This window comes from Eptatretus burgeri, chromosome 23 (genome assembly GCF_056783735.1).
Source record: "Eptatretus burgeri isolate ZD-2024b chromosome 23, Ebu_testis_v1, whole genome shotgun sequence".
NCBI classification, from domain to species: Eukaryota; Metazoa; Chordata; class Myxini; order Myxiniformes; family Myxinidae; genus Eptatretus; species Eptatretus burgeri.
This window is the reverse complement of record NC_140983.1, coordinates 409620-433371: the sequence shown is the minus strand read 5'-3', so window position 1 is coordinate 433371 and position 23752 is coordinate 409620. Positions and strand designations below refer to the sequence as shown.

The 23752-nt window shown below is 45.1% G+C and overlaps 3 protein-coding genes and 2 long non-coding RNA genes across 11 annotated transcripts in view; 2 read left to right on the top strand and 3 right to left on the bottom strand.

Annotated features, from left to right (window-relative positions):
• Positions 1-1279: 1279 nt before the first annotated feature.
• On the bottom strand, positions 1280-4930 carry LOC147007902 (uncharacterized). Of its 2 annotated transcripts, none has more exons than XR_015053781.1 (2): positions 4238-4930; positions 1280-1555 (listed from the first exon to the last, which is right to left on the bottom strand). It is a non-coding gene; the product is annotated as an uncharacterized LOC147007902 (long non-coding RNA). The 2 variants fall into 2 exon arrangements; XR_015053782.1 differs by lacking the exon at positions 4238-4930 and adding an exon at positions 3072-3365.
• A 2210-nt stretch (positions 4931-7140) lies between these two features.
• Positions 7141-10569, top strand: LOC147007901 (uncharacterized). Of its 5 annotated transcripts, none has more exons than XM_085866143.1 (6): positions 7141-7213; positions 8507-8617; positions 8699-8901; positions 9318-9468; positions 9717-9797; positions 10306-10569. In XM_085866143.1, exons 2-6 carry the CDS (start codon positions 8542-8544, stop codon positions 10383-10385), a joined length of 591 nt encoding a protein of 196 aa, XP_085722269.1. In that variant the 5' UTR covers positions 7141-7213; positions 8507-8541; the 3' UTR covers positions 10386-10569. The 5 variants fall into 5 exon arrangements, 4 of the variants coding, with proteins under 4 accessions (XP_085722269.1, XP_085722268.1, XP_085722266.1 ...); XM_085866142.1 differs by lacking the exon at positions 7141-7213 and adding an exon at positions 8257-8351; XM_085866140.1 differs by lacking the exon at positions 7141-7213 and having other exon boundaries at positions 8374-8617.
• Positions 10570-10689: 120 nt separating this feature from the next.
• LOC147007900 (uncharacterized) lies at positions 10690-14362 on the bottom strand. The gene is made up of 2 exons (XR_015053786.1): positions 13697-14362; positions 10690-10964 (listed from the first exon to the last, which is right to left on the bottom strand). It is a non-coding gene; the product is annotated as an uncharacterized LOC147007900 (long non-coding RNA).
• Positions 14363-17648: 3286 nt separating this feature from the next.
• On the top strand, positions 17649-19544 carry LOC147007899 (integral membrane protein 2B-like). 2 transcript variants are annotated; one of them, XM_085866193.1, is made up of 3 exons: positions 17649-18089; positions 18790-18940; positions 19189-19544. In XM_085866193.1, exons 1-3 carry the CDS (start codon positions 17928-17930, stop codon positions 19284-19286), a joined length of 411 nt encoding a protein of 136 aa, XP_085722319.1. In that variant the 5' UTR covers positions 17649-17927; the 3' UTR covers positions 19287-19544. The 2 variants fall into 2 exon arrangements, 1 of the variants encoding a protein (XP_085722319.1); XR_015053796.1 differs by lacking the exon at positions 17649-18089 and adding an exon at positions 18109-18631 and having other exon boundaries at positions 19189-19543.
• A 1020-nt stretch (positions 19545-20564) lies between these two features.
• Positions 20565-23752, bottom strand: part of LOC147007894 (transcription initiation factor IIA subunit 1-like) — a 99368-nt gene continuing 96180 nt past the window's right edge. Inside the window, exon 9 of the mRNA XM_085866096.1 lies at positions 20565-20840. Coding sequence (XP_085722222.1) covers positions 20733-20840 — 108 coding nt within the window. The 3' untranslated portion in view covers positions 20565-20732. The remainder of the gene's footprint in view (positions 20841-23752) is intronic.

The window sequence follows — 23752 nt, the reverse complement described above, 5'->3', positions numbered from 1 at the left end:
CGTGAATGGACAAACCTGCACAAACCTGTCTCCACACCGATTACCTGGACATTCTCTCACCCCGATGGAGCTGCTCATTTGTTTTTGGATGTTGTCGCCTCGAATGATAATTCAGAACAAGTGTTTGTTTCTCTTCTTTTTTCTTGTTTTACACTTTGCATTCGAAATGTTTTTCATTTTGTGCTAAAAGGTAATTTTGATTTCAATCATTTTCTCACTTTTTACGAACCTGTCTGTCCGTGCAGGCGCGTTCGTGAACCGAGAGGCCGAGAAATGCCGAGACACCGTCTCCTTTGCAAACCATTTTGCGATCAAAACTCGGATCTGTGAGAGAAGCTCCTGATATGTTTCCCCATCTGCATTCTTACCTGTTCCTGTGATTTCAGCAATTTTATTTTTTCCTCTCTTCCTATTCTTGTGCTTCACTGCTTGGTGACACCGCAAGTTGCCATGGCTGTGGTTTTTGCGATTTTTATTTCCTGTTTTCCTTTCTGCCTCAGCTGACATGTGGGTGCTCTCTCTCTCTCTCTCTCTCTCTCTCTCTCTCTCTCTCTCTCTCTCTCTCTCTCTCTCTCTCTCTCTCTCTCTCTCTCTCTCTCTCTCTCTCTCTCTCTCTCTCTCTCTCTCTCTCTCTCTCTCTCTCTCTCTCTCTCTCTCTCTCTCTCTCTCTCTCTCTCTCTCTCTCTCTACCGATGTGTAGATGTGTGCATTTGATCTTGTAATCTTCACCCCTTCTCATCCTCTTCCTGTTCCACCCCTGAGATGTTGATTCCACTTGGATTTGCTTAACCTTGTCCAGTTATGCCGAATAAAAATGTTAAACCAAGTATCTATCTTTTTGGGGCCGACATGTCATCGCTCGAGTCGTTTTCCCCCATTATACCTTGTTTCGATAGATCACTCAACACCGTTTGAAAACTCAAGTTCCAGCTGGTCCGGGTTCTCCGACAACCCACTTCTTGTGACCCCAAATTGATTGAAGAGCTCCCCTTTCCATGAAACTCGAGGTTTTGAGGGATGTGAACGGTCTTCCCAGCAAGCCTTGCGGCAAAAATGAAAGGGAAGAGGATGGACGCGCTGTTTTGCTTCTGGTAAAAATCCGAACGATTCTTTTGAGATTTTGGTTGTCGATTTTAAAAAGGAGTGAGAGTACGAAAACCAGAATTTTGGAAAAATTGTACAAGGGATATGGCTAATTGGCAAAGGGCAGCAGGTTAACAAAGCTGCCGGAGGCAGGTGCCAACCTTCACGTTTTCAAAACATTGGGCTGGACAGGTACGAAGTTCTCTTTCTTTTAATAAAGAAAACAAAATGATGTTGAAGAACAACAATTAATGAATTGATACATTTCACCCAACCAAGAGTGTGTTTATCAGTATCTTGTTGATCACGATTTTAGTGAATTTTCATTTTCCAGGTGCTGTGATCATCCACTCAGGTGTGCACGCTACCACTCAGCTTGCCCGTACATTGTGGAGAAAACATAATCCCGGCCATTCAGGTTCATGATTCCGTGTTTCAGGTGAAATTTCCACCTGTTCTTGCATCGGTGAATCTGCAGACAGGCGGACGGAGCGGTGAATCAGCCGTTGTGTGCATCATTGTGCCAGGATTATGACAAGTATGATTATTGTCATGTTGGTGGAGGAACAGAGACTACACCACAAAACAATGCACTTTGTTATTCGAACAATGGTGTTGCGTTTCAAACCTCTCACACATTGCAAGGATTTCATTACTCGTCCGAGAGTGGTGAAAGAAAGTTTGATCACCTGATTGCTCATGGTCGCAGTTAAAAAAAAATTGTTCTTTTCAGACTGCTATCAAGAAACTGGGCCAATAAGCCATGACGTGCAAACCGAGCCAGTGCTGAGCCTGCTGGCTGCTGGATTGCAGTGCCCCTGCTACCAGGAAGCCGGAACTCTTCTTGCTGATCTCGGAAGGATGACAAGCTGAATCAACCCACCTGGTGTTCATTCATCAGCACAACAGGGGCTCAACCTGAACCTTAAACCGTTAAGCCAACACCGGGCTTACCTTGTTGATGTCCCTCCTCGCACAGTCATCCCATCTCAACCACGGTCTACTTCTCTTCCTCCCTCAATCTACCTGCTCTCTTTGTCATTCTCCCTTCCCCCATCCGTACCACGTGACCAGCTCACTTCAGCCAGATTCTTACCAATCTCCGTGTCAAGTTCATTGGCACACTAATCTCTTCTCTCAGTGCATAACGTCCTCCTTCTATCCACCATCTTCACCACCACGATTCTCCTGACTCAGTTGTTCTCATGGACCTGCAACCTCTGTTGTTGTCTCTCTGTCAGTGTCACCATCTCCTGACCATAAAGGTAGGCCAGAATTACACAGCACGACAGAAATTAACCTTTCAATTCCCTTCATATTTTTTTTTCTGTCTGCCATCAATCCCTCCATACTCCTCCGTACATTTACACCACCTGAATCATCCTCCGCACCTCCACCACCAACCAACCATTCCCAGTCACTGTTCCCCCCAAGATGTGTTCAATGGTGATTGGTCGTTTTTGATATATACATATATTTAAAAATATCGAAATTTGTGGAGCGTGATGAGCCCTCTCCCGATCTCCAATGGACGTAAAGTACGAAGCAAGCGCACACCAAAGCGTCAACTCCGACCGGAGGCTTCAACCTGGTGACTCGTGTCAATCAGACAGATTTTATGATCACCATTGGTTAAACATCAAACGGAGCCGCCTATCTGGATTTCGGATTTATCTACCCTCATCGGGACGGCATTACTCAAACCAATTTCACTGTCCGATCACCTTCCCCTCGAACCTGATGGTCATTCCCTTTCTCTGCTGCCCGACCCACATAACCTCAGCCTTCTCCATACTCATCTTGAGCCGGTTTCCTAAATGCCTCCTTCCACTCCCCATTACCTCCAACATCTCCTCCTTATTCTCCAGATCGTCTGCATGCAATATCCTCCCCAGAATCCATTTCATTTTGACACTTACCAGCTCCATCATCATTACAAACAAATCTGGAGTGCCCCAAAGTGGAGCTGGCAAGCAGGAGGGTCTCACCTCATCTCCCTGTCAAGCCTGGAGTGTCACAAGGCAGCGTTCTGAGCCCACGCCTCTTCCCGATCTTCATTAATGAGCTCTTCGACTCTCTGGAAAATCCCATTCATCTATTTGATGATGACTCCACCTTCTGCCATGACATCCATCATCCTTCAGACAGGTAGGCTGCAACCTCTTCCCTCTCTTCAGACTTTGACAAAATCACAAGATGGTCCCACACGTGGAACATTCTTTCAATCCTGACAAGTCTCACACTCTCACGATGTCTCTCCCATAGGACCGTCGGGTAAACCCCCCCCCCATTTACTTTCTCAACAAGCCTCTTGAAGAAATCCTTTCATTCAAGTTTTTAGGCCTCATTATCTGCCATGATCTTTCCTGAGAAAGCTACATTTCAAAGTTGGTCACCAAGTGGGCATCCTCCGTCATACAAAATCCCATTTTGGTGAAGGTACAGATTCAGATCCGGTTCCGTGCTGATTTTGAGGGGCAACCCCCTCCACTGACTGTGTTCTGAGATCGATTTGGAGGCGAAAAGCGGTGGGCGGAGTTTGCGATGGTGGGCGGGGCTATCGAGCTCGCGTCCTGAGATCACGTGATCGTCCTTGGAGACGAGTTACAGGAACGTGGTTGCTAGGGAAACGCACGTTAATATCGAGGGAGAGGCTCGAGGCCTCGTGGATACATGGATCTTGTTTATTTCAATTAATTAAACATTTATAACGGATTATTCTTCACACAATGTATTACTATAAGTACAGGACCTTGTATAGTTTAATTATGTGTGTTGTTGAAGCACTTTTAAGTTTAATTACAACACTATAACTATAAATAGTGTGATTGTGACGAATAGCCTCTGTACTCGCATCAGTTAGCACGTGGCGTTCACTAATCACGTGGTGTTAATTACAACACGTGGAACAAAGATTGGCACGAACAAGCAAAGGTAATGGAGGTTCGTGAGTGCTCTCTTTAATACAACGGTAACTACAGACACAAACAAATTCCGTACTGGGATTCCGTGCTGTGAGTCCGTGCTGAAATTCCGTGCTGAGATTCCATGATGGGATTCCGTGCTGGGATTCCGTGCTGGGTGAAAACAAGAAACTCAGGTGTTGTGTGTGTTGGTATAACCCAGGAAAGATGGAAAGCGCGTCGAGGTTTACCTGTCTCAGGAGCTTCAACAAAATGTCTCGTTTCTCGCTCACCTGAGTCAAACAAGCTCCGCCTCAAACTCCTCCTCCTCCCACGAGACTCCGCCCACCCAGGTGAGTTTGTTCATCTTGTGTAGTTGTTGTTCATTGGTCACAGCTCATGCTCTGTCCGTATGTCCACGTCAAACCACGAAGGTAATATGCACGAAACTACCTGACTCACACAGTAAAGGTGAGATACCTGTCGGTGAAATCATTATCATGATTATTACAATCGACATCCCAGAGTAATCGACACGAAGTACAATATCGATGAGTTTCGTGTTCCGTGGTCGCTTCGTCTCGGAGGAGATAACAAACACTGAACTCCATTAGAGTGAAGATTAATATGTAAATTAATTAAGTGGTTGTAAAGTTTGTAAATATGAGGGAAATTATTATTTCACTTGTTCAGTGAAACATTCAAAATTTACATCTTAGTTTTAAACAAAAAAACACAAAACATTGGGTGTATGGGATCACAACTGCACCACTCTTTTCAGGTCAGGGCCTGAACAAGCACACAGGTGAGAGGATGCTTTGTGTTGCTCCATCACATCAGACAACAACACCACTCTTTACAAGTCAGGGCTTCAACAAGCACACAGGTGAGAGGAGGGTTGGTGACGTCACATCCCATTTGATCGCTTTATGGCCGCAGTTTTTCAGAAGGTGAACATTCCACAATCTGATAATCATTCAGCCCACACATCACACAAAGGTGTTTTATATATCCAAACAACCATTTCATCAAACACCATCAATCATTCATTTCACATATTAATTCATGGATTACATGGGATTTGAACTCAGGACTTTGAATATGAGAACACTCACCTGTACCACTTACCTGCCACAGGAACTGTGAACTAATCTTTTAAACTCATCCATAAACATAGAGGAGTCTGACAGAAAGGGATTGGGCGGCGTGGTGGGAGATGAATGTGAAAAGAGATCAAAACTCCACCATTGTTTGCGTATGTAATATGTAGATATTGGGAAGTTGTTGTGGATCATTTGTTCGAATGTGGATAATCTACAAGGAAATCCAACACAGGTGGAGCGGTTCAGCCCACCATGCCTGCGCGTCATCAACTCCACACGAATTTATCAACACGAGATCCAAAGAGGAAAATGTAAAATTTATTAATTTTTTGTTAATGGTGTTTTTGTGGGTTTGTTCAGTTATTTATTTGAAGTTTTGTATTTTTTGGTTTCTCCTCATGGCTGGGGGCATGGGCTTGGTTAAAAAAACACACAACATCAACCACACAACACCACTTGACGAGACTCCGACCAACAGCACTCCGTGCACATGCACACAATCACTCATCAATACTAAACTCCGACCAACATCCCCATACCCCTCTCTCTCCATCACTTCCAGGTACCCATCTAATTCTAATTTAAACTTATCTCCTGCTTCTGCTGCCACTACCTTTCCACATCGAACATTCCGTGCATTAACCACTCTCTGAGTCAATATAAAGTCCCCTCCCTGACTCCCGTCCTAACTCTCCTCTTCTTTCCTGTCAAGTTATGGCCACTGGTCCCATCACTGTTGACTCTGTTAAAAAATTAATCTGCACTTATTTTATCTCCACGTTTCATTATCTGAAACATCTCGATCATATCCTCCAGTAACCACCTCCTTTCCGAGTGTATAAAGCCCCGTCTCCTTCAGCCAGTCCTCATAGCTAAGTCAAGCTCGGCCCGGAATCAATCGAGTTGCCCTGCGTTGAACCCTCCCTGTGGCATATTAATTATAAGGATTACAAGGAAATTATGCACAGGAGGAGGCCATTCGGCCCATCATGCCTGCGCCACACCAATACCAGATTTCAATAAATTTCAATAAATTACCATACCATGGTGAAACATTTCAAAATGTTAATTGACATAAAAAAGATCCTCAATTGTGACAAGTTATGCATTTGATAGTTAATTCTGCAGTTCACAAGGAGTTGAACACAGAACCCTTGCCCCAAAGTAGCCACTTAACCAACAAGCCAACACCCAGTTTATCTGTGAGATTAAATTGTTTTATTACTTGTTTCAGTTGATTTGTGGGATGATTTGGAATGGTTCTGTCCACTATCTATTTCCCCCCACCTCATGATCCTGGCCTGGTTTCGTTGAATCCACATGAACGTTCAATTTCATCCAATAAAGTGATTTATGTTTTATATATTTTTTAATTTTGGGTTGCGTGCACTAGCCCAGAGACAAAGTAACTTCGTCCCATTGGATTGAACATCGTAGCTTCAGCCGTTATTGAGGTGGGTCGGGCTACAGTTTTACATTGTTTTGAGAGAAGAACAAGAAGAAGAAGAAGTATAAATTGGCGATTTTGTGATCTCTCATTGTGGTACTTTATCGGTGTATTTTGGCGTCTTTTTAAGTCTTGGGAGTACAGAAAACGCTCGAGAATAAAAGTTATGGATTTGTATGTTTTTAACCCAAGCCCATGCCCCCTCCCCAAGAAAAAATATAATAATAAAAATATAATAAAATAGAAAAACTTCAGAAAAAAAACATTTTGCATTTTCTTATTTTGATCTGGTGTTGTTAAATTGGGGTCGTGTTTTTTTCTGACAACAGACGATTTTTCTGCGCTACGTGCTTCAGCACTCGGAGCTCCGTTTCTGTGAGCTTGTGTGGCCGACCACTTCACGGCTGAGCGGTTGTTGCTCCTCGACGAGTCAACTTCACAACAACAACACTTACAGTTGACTGGGGCAGCTGGAGCAGGGCAAAAATTTGAGTGATTTAATGTCTGAAGCGATGATGGAATCCATAACCTTGCTGATGATTGGTGGAAGGCTGATTGGTCTGTCGTTTCAGGGATCTGTTTTTCACCTTTTTATTCAGAGCGGGAATGTTTGCTGATTTCCAAGCAGATGGCAGATGACCTTAAGCAAATGAGTGGGTGAGGAGAACCGAGAGAGGGTGAGAAACAGCAGAGGAGCAGGTGGCCAGATGTATCCACAAAGACGAGGATGAAAATAAAGGAATATTTAAATTACCACCTAAAAACCAATTAATACCTCAATTTAATTAATACATTGATACTTCAATGACTTTCAACTTCCTTCCTTGCATATCCTGAGATTACTTATTCCTTACTTTATTCAGATGTTGTGCTTTTCTTATTTTTACTTACATTTATTTATTTATTATTATTATTATTATTATTACACAAGATTCAAACACAAGACTTACAAACAACAGAACCAGCTAACAAAGCATGGAGATACTGATATATCACCATCACAACTGTTTGGAAGCCAATGAAACAGAGTATATGGGACTGAATGCAAAATAATATATGATGGAAAATGGAGCTGTTGGATCGATAGAGAGACAGAAGGTATAATTATTATCTACATATTAAGACTGAAGGACCAATTTTGTGCTCCTCCTCGCGGTCGCGTCACGTTTTTCTCGGTACTGTGACCTGGACTGAAAGAAACTTCGTACCTGTAAGAGTACAACGCACATAGTGGCAAGAGTCAAACTTCAACTCTGAAGCAGAATAAACGCTTTTCGTTGAGACGGGGTGAGGAGTGAAGAAGCGGGGCGGAGGATGAAGAGGCGGGGGAAAGGTAAGCAAATGTTTGGTCGGGGCAAAGCAAATTGAAAGAGGGAGACGGGGGAGAAATGGGGCGGGGGATGAGTGGGCGGGGCTGGGGTGAATTAGGCGGGGTTGAGTGTAAGGGGGTGGACAGGGGCCGGGGCCCGGGGGCAGCTGTGGCAGGGAATCAAGAGATGGGGGTTGGAGAGTGAAGAGGCGGGGCTGGGGTAATTAAATTTTTGGGCGCGGGTAAGCAAATTGAAGGCAGGGGGAATGGGGCAGGGGCGGGGATGAGTAGGCGGGGGCAAGCACGCCCTGTCCAGTCCATGTCCCTCGAGTGTGGTTGAGCTGGTGAGGTTGATTGAATGAACGGAATCCGTCTGTGACGCGGTTTCGGCTCGTAAATATAAATATACGTATCAATATCATCACACGGAAACGGTGTAGTTCCTGAAATCGTCCAGCGGAGGGCACATTTTTCATTGATCATTCTTCCTTTTCAAACCATGACAAGTGAGTTGAGGAACTGAATGAGGTTTTTGATTCGAGAAATCTTCGTTTACGTGTTTGAGTTTCTCACGTTAAACAAACCGAGCAGGTAACTATGTACACACCATGTCATACAGTGTTTACTTTCACCCCCCCCCCCCATCCGACCATGTTTGCAGCTCCTCACGGCGTATTACGACATCTCCCTGAAGAAATGCTACGTGATTCCAATGAACACTTCGATCATCATGCCACCTCGAAGACTTTTCGATCTACTTCACAACAACAAGGTTTGTATAGTTATACACAACGCCTCTGAGGTCGGTGAGGTTTGAGTGATTATATCCAACATGCACTCCTTCACTGTTCAGCAGGTCATGAACCCACATGCCACGTTGCCTGTTTCCACGTGGATTCTGACCTGCGGATAGTGCGTGCCACACAACCACTCTTTGTGTGGGTGTACCCAGAAGAAGCTCCGGAGCTTCTGAGCGGTAGCCGGGATCGTGAAGTATTCTCCGGCCTCGCACGCACACTGCCAAAGCAGATCTTGCTCCGTCACCCTATATACAGGGTGATCTGCAGGAATAAACGTTGGAGAATTTTGTCCTCCATTAACACCAGCCTGCCAGGGGGAGGCATCATCACAAGCATGCGTTCCAGCTTGCTTGTGGTCGTCGGCGTGGAGCGGTGCTCCTCTCCAAACGATGATGTCTCGTTTCGTCAAACAGATGGAGATTAATGGCCTTTGATGCCTTTTCTCCACCCAGAATGTTCTGAAGTAATAAGGGTTAGCCTGTACCGTGGCGATCCGGAAAGTGACAGGTGACAGGTAGGTGACAAGAACAAGCTGATTCGATTTTGGTTAAGGTCCAGATTCAGATCCGGCCTGTCAGTGGGATACAAAATGTGAACCTGTTCAGCCTGGTGTAGGTATGCGCTCGACCGAGTTCCGCTAGAATATTTGTGCGATGGCGTGTGCACACACAGTTGGGAACATACTTGCCGCAGAGCTACCTTGTGCATGAGGATTTGGTCGTGACGGAGCAAATGCTGGATGTTGGTGGTCTCGGGGTCTTCATCTTCCGCATGTGTTTCGGACATCCGACCTTCCGCCTGAAACACCGCGAAATAGAGCCGGGTATGTGAATGGACAAACCTGCACAAACCTGTCTCCACACCGATTACCTGGACATTCTCTCACCCCGATGGAGCTGCTCATTTGTTTTTGGATGTTGTCGCCTCGAATGATAATTAAGAACAAGTGTTTGTTTCTCTTCTTTTTTCTTGTTTTACACTTTGCATTCGAAATGTTTTTCATTTTGTGCTGAAAGGTAATTTTGATTTCAATCATTTTCTCACTTTTTACGAACCCGTCTGTCCGTGCAGGCGCGTTCGTGAACCGAGAGGCCGAGAAATGCCGAGACACCGTCTCCTTTGCAAACCATTTTGCGATCAAAACTCGGATCTGTGAGAGAAGCTCCTGATATGTTTCCCCATCTGCATTCTTACCTGTTCCTGTGATTTCAGCAATTTTATTTTTTTTCTCTCTTCCTATTCTTATGCTTCACTGCTTGGTGACACCGCAAGTTGCCATGGCTGTGGTTTTTGCGATTTTTATTTCCTGCTTTCCTTTCTGCCTCAGCTGAAATGTGGGTGCGCTCTCTCTCTCTCTCTCTCTCTCTCTCTCTCTCTCTCTCTCTCTCACTCTCTCTCTCTCTGTCTCTCTCCCTCTCTCTCTTTCTCTCTGTCTCTCTCTCTCTCTCTCTCTACCGATGTGTAGATGTGTGCATTTGATCTTGTAATCTTCACCCTATTCATCCTCTTCCTGTTCCACCCCTGAGATGTTGATTCCACTTGGATTTGCTTAACCTTGTCCAATTATGCCGAATAAAAATGTTAAACCAAGTATCTATCTTTTTGGGGCCGACATGTCATCGCTCGAGTCGTTTTCCCCCATTATACCTTGTTTCGATAGATCACTCAACACCGTTTGAAAACTCAAGTTCCAGCTGGTCCGGGTTCTCCGACAACCCACTTCTCGTGACCCCAAATTGATTGAAGAGCTCCCCTTTCCATGAAACTCGAGGTTTTGAGGGATGTGAACGGTCTTCCCAGCAAGCCTTGCGGCTAAAATTAAAGGGAAGAGGATGGACGCGCTGTTTTGCTTCTGGTAAAAATCCGAACGATTCTTTTGAGATTTTGGTTGTCGATTTTAAAAAGGAGTGAGAGCATGAAAACCAGAATTTTGGAAAAATTGTACAAGGGATATGGCTCATTGGCAAAGGGCAGCAGGTTAACAAAGCTGCCGGAGGCAGGTGCCAACCTTCACGTTTTCAAAACATTGGGCAGGACAGGTACGAAGTTCTCTTTCTTTTAATAAAGAAAACAAAATGATGTTGAAGAACAACAATTAATGAATTGATACATTTCACCCAACCAAGAGTGTGTTTATCAGTATCTCGTTGATCACGATTTTAGTGAATTTTCATTTTCCAGGTGCCGTGATCATCCACTCAGGTGTGCACGCTACCACTCAGCTTGCCCGTACATTGTGGAGAAAACATAATCCCGGCCATTCAGGTTCATGATTCCGTGTTTCAGGTGAAATTTCCACCTGTTCTTGCATCGGTGAATCTGCAGACAGGCGGACGGAGCGGTAAATCAGCCGTTGTGTGCATCATTGTGCCAGGATTATGACAAATATGATTATTGTCATGTTGGTGGAGGAACAGAGACTACACCACAAAACAATGCACTTTGTTATTCGAACAATGGTGTTGCGTTTCAAACCTCTCACACATTGCAAGGATTTCATTACTCGTCCGAGAGTGGTGAAAGACAGTCTGATCACCTGATTGCTCATGGTCGCAGTTAAAAAAAAATTGTTCTTTTCAGACTGCTATCAAGAAACTGGGCTAATAAGCCATGACGTGCAAACCGAGCCAGTGGTGAGCCTGCTGGCTGCTGGATTGCAGTGCCCCTGCTACCAGGAAGCCGGAACTCTTCTTGCTGATCTCGGAAGGATGACAAGCTGAATCAACCCACCTGGTGTTCATTCATCAACACAACAGGGGCTCAACCTGAACCTTAAACCGTTAAGCCAACACCGGGCTTACCTTGTTGATGTCCCTCCTCGCACAGTCATCCCATCTCAACCACGGTCTACTTCTCTTCCTCCCTCAATCTACCTGCTCTCTTTGTCATTCTCCCTTCCCCCATCAGCACCACGTGACCAGCTCACTTCAGCCAGATTCTTACCAATCTCCGTGTCAAGTTCATTGGCACACTAATCTCTTCTCTCAGTGCATAACGTCCTCCTTCGATCCACCATCTTCACCACCACGATTCTCCTGACTCAGTTGTTCTCATGGACCTGCAACCTCTGTTGTTGTCTCTCTGTCAGTGTCACCATCTCCTGACCATAAAGGTAGGCCAGAATTACACAGCACGACAGAAATTAACCTTTCAATTCCCTTCATATTTTTTTTTCTGTCTGCCATCAATCCCTCCATACTCCTCCGTACATTTACACCACCTGAATCATCCTCCGCACCTCCACCACCAACCTCCCATTCCCAGTCACTGTTCCCCCCAAGATGTGTTCAATGGTGATTGGTCGTTTTTGATAAATATATATATATATATAAATATATATATATATTTATATACATATATTTATAAATATCGAAATTTGTGGGGCGTGATGAGCCCTCTCCCGATCTCCAATGGACGTAAAGTACGAAGCAAGCGCACACCAAAGCGTCAACTCCGACCGGAGGCTTCAACCTGGTGACTCGTGTCAATCAGACAGATTTTATGATCACCATTGGTTAAACATCAAACGGAGCCGCCTATCTGGATTTCGGATTTATCTACCCTCATCGGGACGGCATTACTCAAACCAATTTCACTGTCCGATCACCTTCCCCTCGAACCTGATGGTCATTCCCTTTCTCTGCTGCCCGACCCACATAACCTCAGCCTTCTCCATACTCATCTTGAGCCGGTTTCCTAAATGCCTCCTTCCACTCCCCATTACCTCCAACATCTCCTCCTTATTCTCCAGATCGTCTGCATGCAATATCCTCCCCAGAATCCATTTCATTTTGACACTTACCAGCTCCATCATCATTACAAACAAATCTGGAGTGCCCCAAAGTGGAGCTGGCAAGCAGGAGGGTCTCACCTCATCTCCCTGTCAAGCCTGGAGTGTCACAAGGCAGCGTTCTGAGCCCACGCCTCTTCCCGATCTTCATTAATGAGCTCTTCGACTCTCTGGAAAATCCCATTCATCTATTTGATGATGACTCCACCTTCTGCCATGACATCCATCATCCTTCAGACAGGTAGGCTGCAACCTCTTCCCTCTCTTCAGACTTTGACAAAATCACAAGATGGTCCCACACGTGGAACATTCTTTCAATCCTGACAAGTCTCACACTCTCACGATGTCTCTCCCAAAGGACCGTCGGGTAAACCCCCCCCATCTACTTTCTCAACAATCCTCTTGAAGAAATCCTTTCATTCAAGTTTTTCGGCCTCATTATCTGCCATGATCTTTCCTGGGAAAGCTACATTTCAAAGTTGGTCACCAAGTGGGCATCCTCCGTCATACAAAATCCCATTTTGGTTAAGGTACAGATTCAGATCCGGTTCCGTGCTGATTTTGAGGGGCAACCCCCTCCACTGACGACTGTGTTCTGAGATCGATTTGGAGGCGAAAAGCGGTGGGCGGAGTTTGCGATAGTGGGCGGGGCTATCGAGCTCGCGTCCTGAGATCACGTGATCGTCCTTGGAGACGAGTTACAGGAACGTGGTTGCTAGGGAAATGCACGTTAATATCGAGGGAAAGGCTCGAGGCCTCGTGGATACATGGATCTTGTTTATTTCAATTAATTAAACATTTATAACGGATTATTCTTCACACAATGTATTACTATAAGTACAGGACCTTGTATAGTTTAATTATGTGTGTTGTTGAAGCACTTTTAAGTTTAATTACAACACTATAACTATAAATAGTGTGATTGTGACGAATAGCCTCTGTACTCGCATCAGTTAGCACGTGGCGTTCACTAATCACGTGGTGTTAATTACAACACGTGGAACAAAGATTGGCACGAACAAGCAAAGGTAATGGAGGTTCGTGAGTGCTCTCTTTAATACAACGGTAACTACAGACACAAATAAATTCCGTACTGAGATTCCGTGCTGGGATTCCGTGCTGTGAGTCCGTGCTGAAATTCCGTGCTGAGATTCCATGCTGGGATTCCGTGCTGGGATTCCGTGCTGGGTGAAAACAAGAAACTCAGGTGTTGTGTGTGTTGGTATAACCCAGGAAAGATGGAAAGCGCGTCGAGGTTTACCTGTCTCAGGAGCTTCAACAAAATGTCTCGTTTCTCGCTCACCTGAGTCAAACAAGCTCCGCCTCAAACTCCTCCTCCTCCCACGAGACTCCGCCCACCCAGGTGAGTTTGTTCATCTTGTGTAGTTGTTGTTCATTGGTCACAGCTCATGCTCTGTCCGTATGTCCACGTCAAACCACGAAGGTAATATGCACGAAACTACCTGACTCACACAGTAAAGGTGAGATACCTGTCGGTGAAATCATTATCATGATTATTACAATCGACATCCCAGAGTAATCGACACGAAGTACAATATCGATGAGTTTCGTGTTCCGTGGTCGCTTCGTCTCGGAGGAGATAACAAACACTGAACTCCATTAGAGTGAAGATTAATATGTAAATTAATTAAGTGGTTGTAAAGTTTGTAAATATGAGGGAAATTATTATTTCACTTGTTCAGTGAAACATTCAAAATTTACATCTTAGTTTTAAACAAAAAAACACAAAACATTGGGTGTATGGGATCACAACTGCACCACTCTTTTCAGGTGAGGGCCTGAACAAGCACACAGGTGAGAGGATGCGTTGTGTTGCTCCATCACATCAGACAACAACATCACTCTTTACAAGTCAGGGCTTCAACAAGCACACAGGTGAGAGGAGGGTTGGTGACGTCACATCCCATTTGATCGCTTTATGGCCGCAGTTTTTCAGAAGGTGAACATTCCACAATCTGATAATCATTCAGCCAACACATCACACAAAGGTGTTTCATATATCCAAACAACCATTTCATCAAACACCATCAATCATTCATTTCACATATTAATTAATGGATTACATGGGATTTGAACTCAGGACTTTGAATATGAGAACACTCACCTGAACCACTTACCTGCCACAGGAACTGTTGATCGATCTTTTAAACTCATCCATAAACATAGAGGAGTCTGACAGAAAGGGATTGGGCGGCGTGGCGGGAGATGAATGTGAAAAGAGATCAAAACTCCACCATTGTTTGTGTATGTAATATGTAGATATTGGGAAGTTGTTGTGGATCATTTGTTCGAATGTGGATAATCTACAAGGAAATCCAACACAGGTGGAGCGGTTCAGCCCACCATGCCTGCGCGTCATCAACTCCACACTAATTTATCAACAAAGAGGAAAATGCAAAATTTATTAATTTTTTGTTAATGGTGTTTTTGTGGGTTTGTTCAGTTATTTATTTGAAATTTTTGTATTTTTTGGTTTCTCCTCAGGGAAGGAGGCATGGGCTTGGTTAAAAAACACACAACATCAACCACACAATACCACTTGACGAGACTCCGACCAACAGCACTCCGTGCACATGCACACAATCACTCATCAATACTAAACTCCGACCAACATCCCCATACCCCTCTCTCTCCATCACTTCCAGGTACCCATCTAATTCTAATTTAAACTTATCTCCTGCTTCTGCTGCCACTACCTTTCCACGTCGAACATTCCGTGCATTAACCACTCTCTGAGTCAGTCCCCTCCCTGACTCCCGTCTTAACTCTCCTCTTCTTTCCTGTCAAGTTATGGCCACTGGTCCCATCACTGTTGACTCTGTTAAAAAAATCATCTGCACTTATTTTATCTCCACGTTTCATTATCTGAAACATCTCGATCATATCCTCTAGTAACCACCTCCTTTCCGAGTGTATAAAGCCCCGTCTCCTTCAGCCGGTTCTCATAGCTAAGTCAAGCTCGGCCCGGAATCAATCGAGTTGCCCTGCGTTGAACCCTCCCTGTGGCATATTAATTATAAGGATTACAAGGAAATTATGCACAGGAGGAGGCCATTCGGCCCATCATGCCTGCGCCACACCAATACCAGATTTCAATAAATTTCAATAAATTACCATACCATGGTGAAACATTTCAAAATGTTAATTGACATAAAAAAGATCCTCAATTGTGACAAGTTATGCATTTGATAGTTAATTCTGCAGTTCACAAGGAGTTGAACACAGAACCCTTGCCCCAAAGTAGCCACTTAACCAACAAGCCAACACCCAGTTTATCTGTGAGATTAAATTGTTTTATTACTTGTTTCAGTTGATTTGTGGGATGATTTGGAATGGTTCTGTCCACTATCTATTTCCCCCCACCTCATGATCCTGGCCTGGTTTCGTTGAATCCACATGAACGTTCAATTTCTTCCCCTAATAAAGTGATTTATGTTTTATATATTTTTTAATTTTGGGTTGCGTGCACTCGCCCAGAGACAAAGTAACTTCGTCCCATTGGATTGAACATCGTAGCTTCGGCCGTTATTGAGGTGGGTCGGGCTACAGTTTTACATTGTTTTGAGAGAAGAACAAGAAGAAGAAGAAGAAGAAGAAGAAGAAGTATAAATTGGCGATTTTGTGATCTCTCATTGTGGTACTTTATCGGTGTATTTTGGCGTCTTTTTAAGTCTTGGGAGTACAGAAAACGCTCGAGAATAAAAGTTATGGATTTGTATGTTTTTAACCCAAGCCCATGCCCCCTCCCCAAGAAAAAAATATAATAATAAAAATATTATAAAATAGAAAAACTTCAGAAAAAAAACATTTTGCATTTTCTTATTTTGATCTGGTGTTGTTAAATTGGGGTCGTGTTTTTTTTCTGACAACAGACGATTTTTCTGCGCTCCGTGCTTCAGCACTCGGAGCTCCCTTTCTATGAGCTTGTGTGGCCGACCACTTCACGGCTGAGCGGTTGTTGCTCCTCGACGAGTCAACTTCACAACAACAACACTTACAGTTGACCGGGGCAGTTGGAGAAGGGTAGAAATTTGAGGAATTTAATGTCTGAAGCGATGAAGGAATCCATAACCTTGCTGATGATTGGGAGAAGGCTGATTGGTCTGGAGTTTCAGGGATCTGTTTTTCACCTTTTTTATTCAGAGCGGGAATGTTTGCTGATTTCCAAGCAGATGGCAGATGACCTTAAGCAAATGAGTGGGTGAGGAGAACCGAGAGAGGGTGAGAAACAGCAGAGGAGCAGGTGGCCAGATGTATCCGCAACGACGAGGATGAAAATAAAGGAGTATTTAAATTACCACCTAAAAACCAATTAATACCTCAATTTAATTAATACATTGATACTTCAATGACTTTCAACTTCCTTCCTTGCATATCCTGAGATTACTTATTCCTTAGTTTATTCAGATGTTGTGCTTTTCTTATTTTTACTTGCATTTATTTATTTATTTATCATTATTATTATTATTATTACACAAGATTCAAACACAAGACTTACAAACAACAGAACCAGCAAACTAAGCATGGAGATACTGATATATCACCATCACAACTGTTTGGAAGCCAATGAAACAGAGTATATGGGACCTCAAGCAAAATAATATATGATGGAAAATGGAGCTGTTGGATCGATAGAGAGACAGAAGGTATAATTATTATCTACATATTAAGACTGAAGGACCAATTTTGTGCTCCTCCTCGCGGCCGCGTCACGTTTTTCTCGGTACTGTGACCTGGACTGAAAGAAACTTCGTACCTGTAAGAGTACAACGCACATAGTGGCAAGAGTCAACCTTCAACTCTGAAGCAGAATAAACGCTTTTCGTTGAGACGGGGGTGAGGAGTGAAGAAGCGGGGGCGGAGGATGAAGAGGCGGGGGGAAAGGTAAGCAAATTTTTGGGCGGGGGTAAGCAAATTGAAAGCGGGAGACGGGGGAGAAATGGGGCGGGGGATGAGTGGGCGGGGGCTGGGGTGAATTAGGCGGGGTTGAGTGTAAGGGGGTGGACAGGGGGCGGGGGACGGGGGCAGCCGTGGCGGGGAATCAAGAGATGGGGGTTGGGGAGTGAAGAGGCGGGGCTGGGGTAATTAAATTTTTGGGCGCGGGTAAGCAAATTGAAGGCAGGGGGGAATGGGGCAGGGGCGGGGGATGAGTAGGCGGGGGCAAGCACGCCCTGTCCAGTCCATGTCCCTCGAGTGTGGTTGAGCTGGTGAGGGTGGTTGAATGAACGGAATCCGTCTGTGACGGGGTTTCGGCTAGTAAATATAAATATACGAATCAATATCATCACACGGAAACGGTGTAGTTCCTGAAATCGTCCAGCGGAGGGCACATTTTTCATTGATCATTCTTCCTTTTCAAACCATGACAGGTGAGTTGAGGAACTGAATGAGGTTTTTGATTCGAGAAATCTTCGTTTCTGTGTTTGAGTTTCTCACGTTAAACAAACCGAGCAGGTAACTATGTACACACCATGTCATGCAGTGTTTACTTTCACCCCCCCCCCATCCGACCATGTTTGCAGCTCCTCACGGCGTATTACGACATCTCCCTGAAGAAATGCTACGTGATTCCAATGAACACTTCGATAATCATGCCACCTCGAAGACTTTTCGATCTACTTCACAACAACAAGGTTTGCATAGTTATATACAACGCCTCTGAGGTCGGTGAGGTTTGAGTGATTATATCCAACATGCACTCCTTCACTGTTCAGCAGGTCATGAACCCACATGCCACGTTGCCTGTTTCCACGTGGATTCTGACCTGTGGATAGTGCGTGCCACACAACCACTCTTTGTGTGGGTGTACCCAGAAGAAGCTCCGGAGCTTCTGAGCGGTAGCCGGGATCGTGAAGTATTCTCCGGCCTCGCACGCACACTGCCAAAGCAGATCTTGCTCCGTCACCCTATATACAGGGTGATCTGCAGGAATAAACGTTGGAGAATTTTGTCCTCCATTAACACCAGCCTGCCAGAGGGAGGCATCATCACAAGCATGCGTTCCAGCTTGTTTGTGGTCGTCGGCGTGGAGCGGTGCTCCTCTCCAAACGATGATGTCTCGTTTCGTCAAACAGATGGCGATTAATGGCCTTTGATGCCTTTTCTCCACCCAGAATGTTCTGAAGTAATAAGGGTTAGCCTGTACCGTGGCGATCCGGAAAGTGACAGGTGACAGGTAGGTGACAAGAACAAGCTGATTCGATTTTGGTTAAGGTCCAGATTCAGATCCGGCCTGTCAGTGGGATACAAAATGTGAACCTGTTCAGCCTGGTGTAGGTATGCGCTCGACCGAGTTCCGCTAGAATATTTGTGCGATGGCGTGTGCAAACACAGTTGGGAACATACTTGCCGCAGAGCTACCTTGTGCATGAGGATTTGGTCGTGACGGAGCAAATGCTGGATGTTGGTGGTCTCGGGGTCTTCATCTTCCGCATGTGTTTCGGACATCCGACCTTCCGCCTGAAACACCGCGAAATAGAGCCGGGTATGTGAATGGACAAACCTGCACAAACCTGTCTCCACACCGATTACCTGGACATTCTCTCACCCCGATGGAGCTGCTCATTTGTTTTTGGATGTTGTAGCCTCGAATGATAATTAAGAACAAGTGTTTGTTTCTCTTCTTTTTTCTTGTTTTACACTTTGCATTCGAAATGTTTTTCATTTTGTGCAAAAAGGTAATTTTGATTTCAATCATTTTCTCACTTTTTACGAACCCGTCTGTCCGTGCAGGCGCGTTCGTGAACCGAGAGGCCGAGAAATGCCGAGACACCGTCTCCTTTGCAAACCATTTTGCGATCAAAACTCGGATCTGTGAGAGAAGCTCCTGATATGTTTCCCCATCTGCATTCTTACCTGTTTCTGTGATTTCAGCAATTTTATTTTTTCCTCTCTTCCTATTCTTGTGCTTCACTGCTTGGTGACACCGCAAGTTGCCATGGCTGTGGTTTTTGCGATTTTTATTTCCTGTTTTCCTTTCTGCCTCAGCTGACATGTGGGTGCTCTCTCTCTCTCTCTCTCTCTCTCTCTCTCTCTCTCTCTCTCTCTCTCTCTCTCTCTCTCTCTCTCTCTCTCTCTCTCTCTCTCTCTCTCTCTCTCTCTGTCCATCTCTTTCTGTCTGGCTCTCTATCTCTGTCTGTCCATCTCTCTCTCTCTCTCTCTCTCTCTCTCTCTCTGTCTCTCTGTCTCTCTCTCTCTCTCTCTCTCTCTCTCTCTCTCTCTCTCTCTCTCTCTCTCTCTCTCTCTCTCTCTCTCTCTCTCTCTCTCTCTCTCTCTCTCTCTCTCTCTCTCTCTCTCTCTCTCTCTCTCTCTCTCTCTCTATCTCTGTCTGCCCATCTCTTTCTCTCTGTCCATCTCTTTCTCTCTGTCTCTCTCCCTCTCTCTATCTCTGTCTGTCCATCTCTTTTCTCTCTGTCTCTCTCCCTCTCTCTATCTCTGTCTGTCCATCTCTTTCTCTCTGTCTCTCTCTTTCTATCTCTCTCTGTCTTCCCATCTCTTTCTCGAATGAACTCGGGGATGAGGGAATACCGATGTGTGCATTTGATCTTGTAATCTTCACCCCTTCTCATCCTCTTCCTGTTCCACCCCTGAGATGTTGATTCCACTTGGATTTGCTTAACCTTGTCCAGTTATGACGAATAAAAATGTTAAACCAAGTATCTATCTTTTTGGGGCCGACATGTCATCGCTCGAGTCGTTTTCCCCCATTATACCTTGTTTCGATAGATCACTCAACACCGTTTGAAAACTCAAGTTCCAGCTGGTCCGGGTTCTCCGACAACCCACTTCTCGTGACCCCAAATTGATTGAAGAGCTCCCCTTTCCATGAAACTCGAGGTTTTGAGGGATGTGAACGGTCTTCCCAGCAAGCCTTGCGGCTAAAATTAAAGGGAGGGGGATGGACGCGCTGTTTTGCTTCTGGTAAAAATCCGAACGATTCTTTTGAGATTTTGGTTGTCGATTTTAAAAAGGAGTGAGAGTACGAAAACCAGAATTTTGGAAAAATTGTACAAGGGATATGGCTCATTGGCAAAGGGCAGCAGGTTAACAAAGCTGCCGGAGGCAGGTGCCAACCTTCACGTTTTCAAAACATTGGGCTGGACAGGTACGAAGTTCTCTTTCTTTTAATAAAAAAAACAAAATGATGTTGAAGAACAACAATTAATGAATTGATACATTTCACCCAACCAAGAGTGTGTTTATCAGTATCTTGTTGATCACGATTTTAGTGAATTTTCATTTTCCAGGTGCTGTGATCATCCACTCAGGTGTGCACGCTACCACTCAGCTTGCCCGTACATTGTGGAGAAAACATAATCCCGGCCATTCAGGTTCATGATTCCGTGTTTCAGGTGAAATTTCCACCTGTTCTTGCATCGGTGAATCTGCAGACAGGCGGACAGAGCGGTGAATCAGCCGTTGTGTGCATCATTGTGCCAGGATTATGACAAATATGATTATTGTCATGTTGGTGGAGGAACAGAGACTACACCACAAAACAATGCACTTTGTTATTCGAACAATGGTGCTGCGTTTCAAACCTCTCACACATTGCAAGGATTTTATTACTCGTCCGAGAGTGGTGAAAGAAAGTTTGATCACCTGATTGCTCATGGTCGCAGTTAAAAAAAAAATTGTTCTTTTCAGACTGCTATCAAGAAACTGGGCCAATAAGCCATGACGTGCAAACCGAGCCAGTGCTGAGCCTGCTGGCTGCTGGATTGCAGTGCCCCTGCTACCAGGAAGCCGGAACTCTTCTTGCTGATCTCGGAAGGATGACAAGCTGAATCAACCCACCTGGTGTTCATTCATCAGCACAACAGGGGCTCAACCTGAACCTTAAACCGTTAAGCCAACACCGGGCTAACCTTGTTGATGTCCCTCCTCGCACAGTCATCCCATCTCAACCACGGTCTACTTCTCTTCCTCCCTCAATCTACCTGCTCTCTTTGTCATTCTCCCTTCCCCCATCAGCACCACGTGACCAGCTCACTTCAGCCAGATTCTTACCAATCTCCGTGTCAAGTTCATTGGCACACTAATCTCTTCTCTCAGTGCATAACGTCCTCCTTCGATCCACCATCTTCACCACCACAATTCTCCTGACTCAGTTGTTCTCATGGACCTGCAACCTCTGTTGTTGTCTCTCTGTCAGTGTCACCATCTCCTGACCATAAAGGTAAGCCAGAATTACACAGCACGACAGAAATTAACCTTTCAATTCCCTTCATATTTTTTTTCTGTCTGCCATCAATCCCTCCATACTCCTCCATACATTTACACCACCTGAATCACCCTCCGCACCTCCACCACCAACCAACCATTCCCAGTCACTGTTCCCCCAAGATGTGTTCAATGGTGATTGGTCGTTTTTGATATATACATATATTTAAAAATATCGAAATTTGTGGAGCGTGATGAGTCCTCTCCCGATCTCCAATGGACGTAAAGTACGAAGCAAGCGCACACCAAAGCATCAACTCCGACCGGAGGCTTCAACCTGGTGACTCGTGTCAATCAGACAGATTTTATGATCACCATTGGTTAAACATCAAACGGAGCCGCCTATCTGGATTTCGGATTTATCTACCCTCATCGGGACGGCATGAGTCAAACCAATTTCACTGTCTGATCACCTTCCCCTCGAACCTGATGGTCATTCCCTTTCTCTGCTACCCGACCCACATAACCTCAGCCTTTTCCATACTCATCTTGAGCCGGTTTCCTAAATGCCTCCTTCCACTCCCCATTACCTCCAACATCTCCTCCTTATTCTCCGCCACGACAGCCAGATCGTCTGCATGCAATATCCTCCCCAGAATCCATTTCATTTTGACACTTACCAGCTCCATCATCATTACAAACAAATCTGGAGTGCCCCAAAGTGGAGCTGGCAAGCAGGAGGGTCTCACCTCATCTCCCTGTCAAGCCTGGAGTGTCACAAGGCAGCGTTCTGAGCCCACGCCTCTTCCCGATCTTCATTAAGGAGCTCTTCGACTCTCTGGAAAATCCCATTCATCTATTTGATGATGACTCCACCTTCTGCCATGACATCCATCATCCTTCAGACAGGTAGGCTGCAACCTCTTCCCTCTCTTCAGACTTTGACAAAATCACAAGATGGTCCCACACGTGGAACATTCTTTCAATCCTGACAAGTCTCACACTCTCACGATGTCTCTCCCATAGGACCGTCGGGTAAACCCTCCCCCCCCATCTACTTTCTCAACAATCCTCTTGAAGAAGTCCTTTCATTCAAGTTTTTGGGCCTCATTATCTGCCATGATCTTTCCTGAGAAAGCTACATTTCAAAGTTGGTCGCCAAGTGGGCATCCTCCGTCAAACAAAATCCTCCCTTGGCACAACTGAACTTCTGTCCACCTGCAAGGCCTTCACCTGCAGCTTGATGGAGTATTGCTCTCCTCTCTGGGCTGGCTCCCCTGCCTCACCATACAAGTTGTCAAGATTATTGGAATATCCCACCATGCAGCTGAGTCTATGGGCCTATCACCTTGCCATCGCAGACAGGTCTTCTATCACCTCGAAAAAAAACAAAAACCATGAATGGCTTGAGAGCGCTTCCCTGCCTCAAACTGATGTTCACACCGAACTCCCTGGACATCCTCGGACCAACCAAAACTCTTCCCTTCATTCCCTTGTACATCCCTTCCACCAACCGAAATTCTGTTTCCGGCACTCCCATCCATCTCGGTGTCATCATCACCGTCTTTCTCGGGACGGTGTCGTAGGCCTTCTCCAGGTCCACAAATCACAATGCCATTTCATCTTGTACCTCCAACCTCTTCTCCACCAGCTGTCTCAGCATGAACATGTCAGCCATCATCCCCCTATCCTTTCAAAACCCGTTCCTATTCGCTGATCTCAATCTCCACGCTCTTCCTTGTCCTCCCATCCAAAATCCTCTCCCGTACGTTCATGACAGGACTTGAGAGCATAATCAGCTGTCCGCACATCCTCCTCCATGATCTCTCCACCAATTCCATTCTCCCCTCGACATGACGTGGAAGCTTCAACTCGTCGTTGCTTTCTCCCCGGTTCAACAGCTCCTTGAAATATCCTTCCAGGACCCTCAATCCTGTCCCCCTTCTCTGTTTCGAGTTTCCCTCCAGCACACTTACTCACCGCTCTCCCATCCCCTTTTCATGTCCTCACTGTCCTCATTCTTGTTACGAGCCAGTTTATAAACCATCTTCTTCCAATCGTAAAAGATGAAAGGGAAGAAGGGGGTTAAGACAAGGATGAAGAAGAAAAAAAAAAAGAAGAGGATGTTGTTTAA

Excerpts from the sequence above, each read along its gene's own strand:
- LOC147007901 (XM_085866140.1), top strand. The coding sequence starts at position 8,443 with ATGTACACACCATGTCATACAGTGTTTACTTTCACCCCCCCCCCCCAT. Across the intron at positions 8,618-8,698 it reads ATCTACTTCACAACAACAAG|CAGGTCATGAACCCACATGC; the intron begins GTTTGTATAGTT and ends TTCACTGTTCAG. Across the intron at positions 9,469-9,716 it reads ACACCGCGAAATAGAGCCGG|GCGCGTTCGTGAACCGAGAG; the intron begins GTATGTGAATGG and ends CTGTCCGTGCAG.
- LOC147007899 (XM_085866193.1), top strand. The coding sequence starts at position 17,928 with ATGTCATGCAGTGTTTACTTTCACCCCCCCCCCATCCGACCATGTTTG. Across the intron at positions 18,090-18,789 it reads ATCTACTTCACAACAACAAG|TTGGGAACATACTTGCCGCA; the intron begins GTTTGCATAGTT and ends GTGCAAACACAG. Across the intron at positions 18,941-19,188 it reads ACACCGCGAAATAGAGCCGG|GCGCGTTCGTGAACCGAGAG; the intron begins GTATGTGAATGG and ends CTGTCCGTGCAG.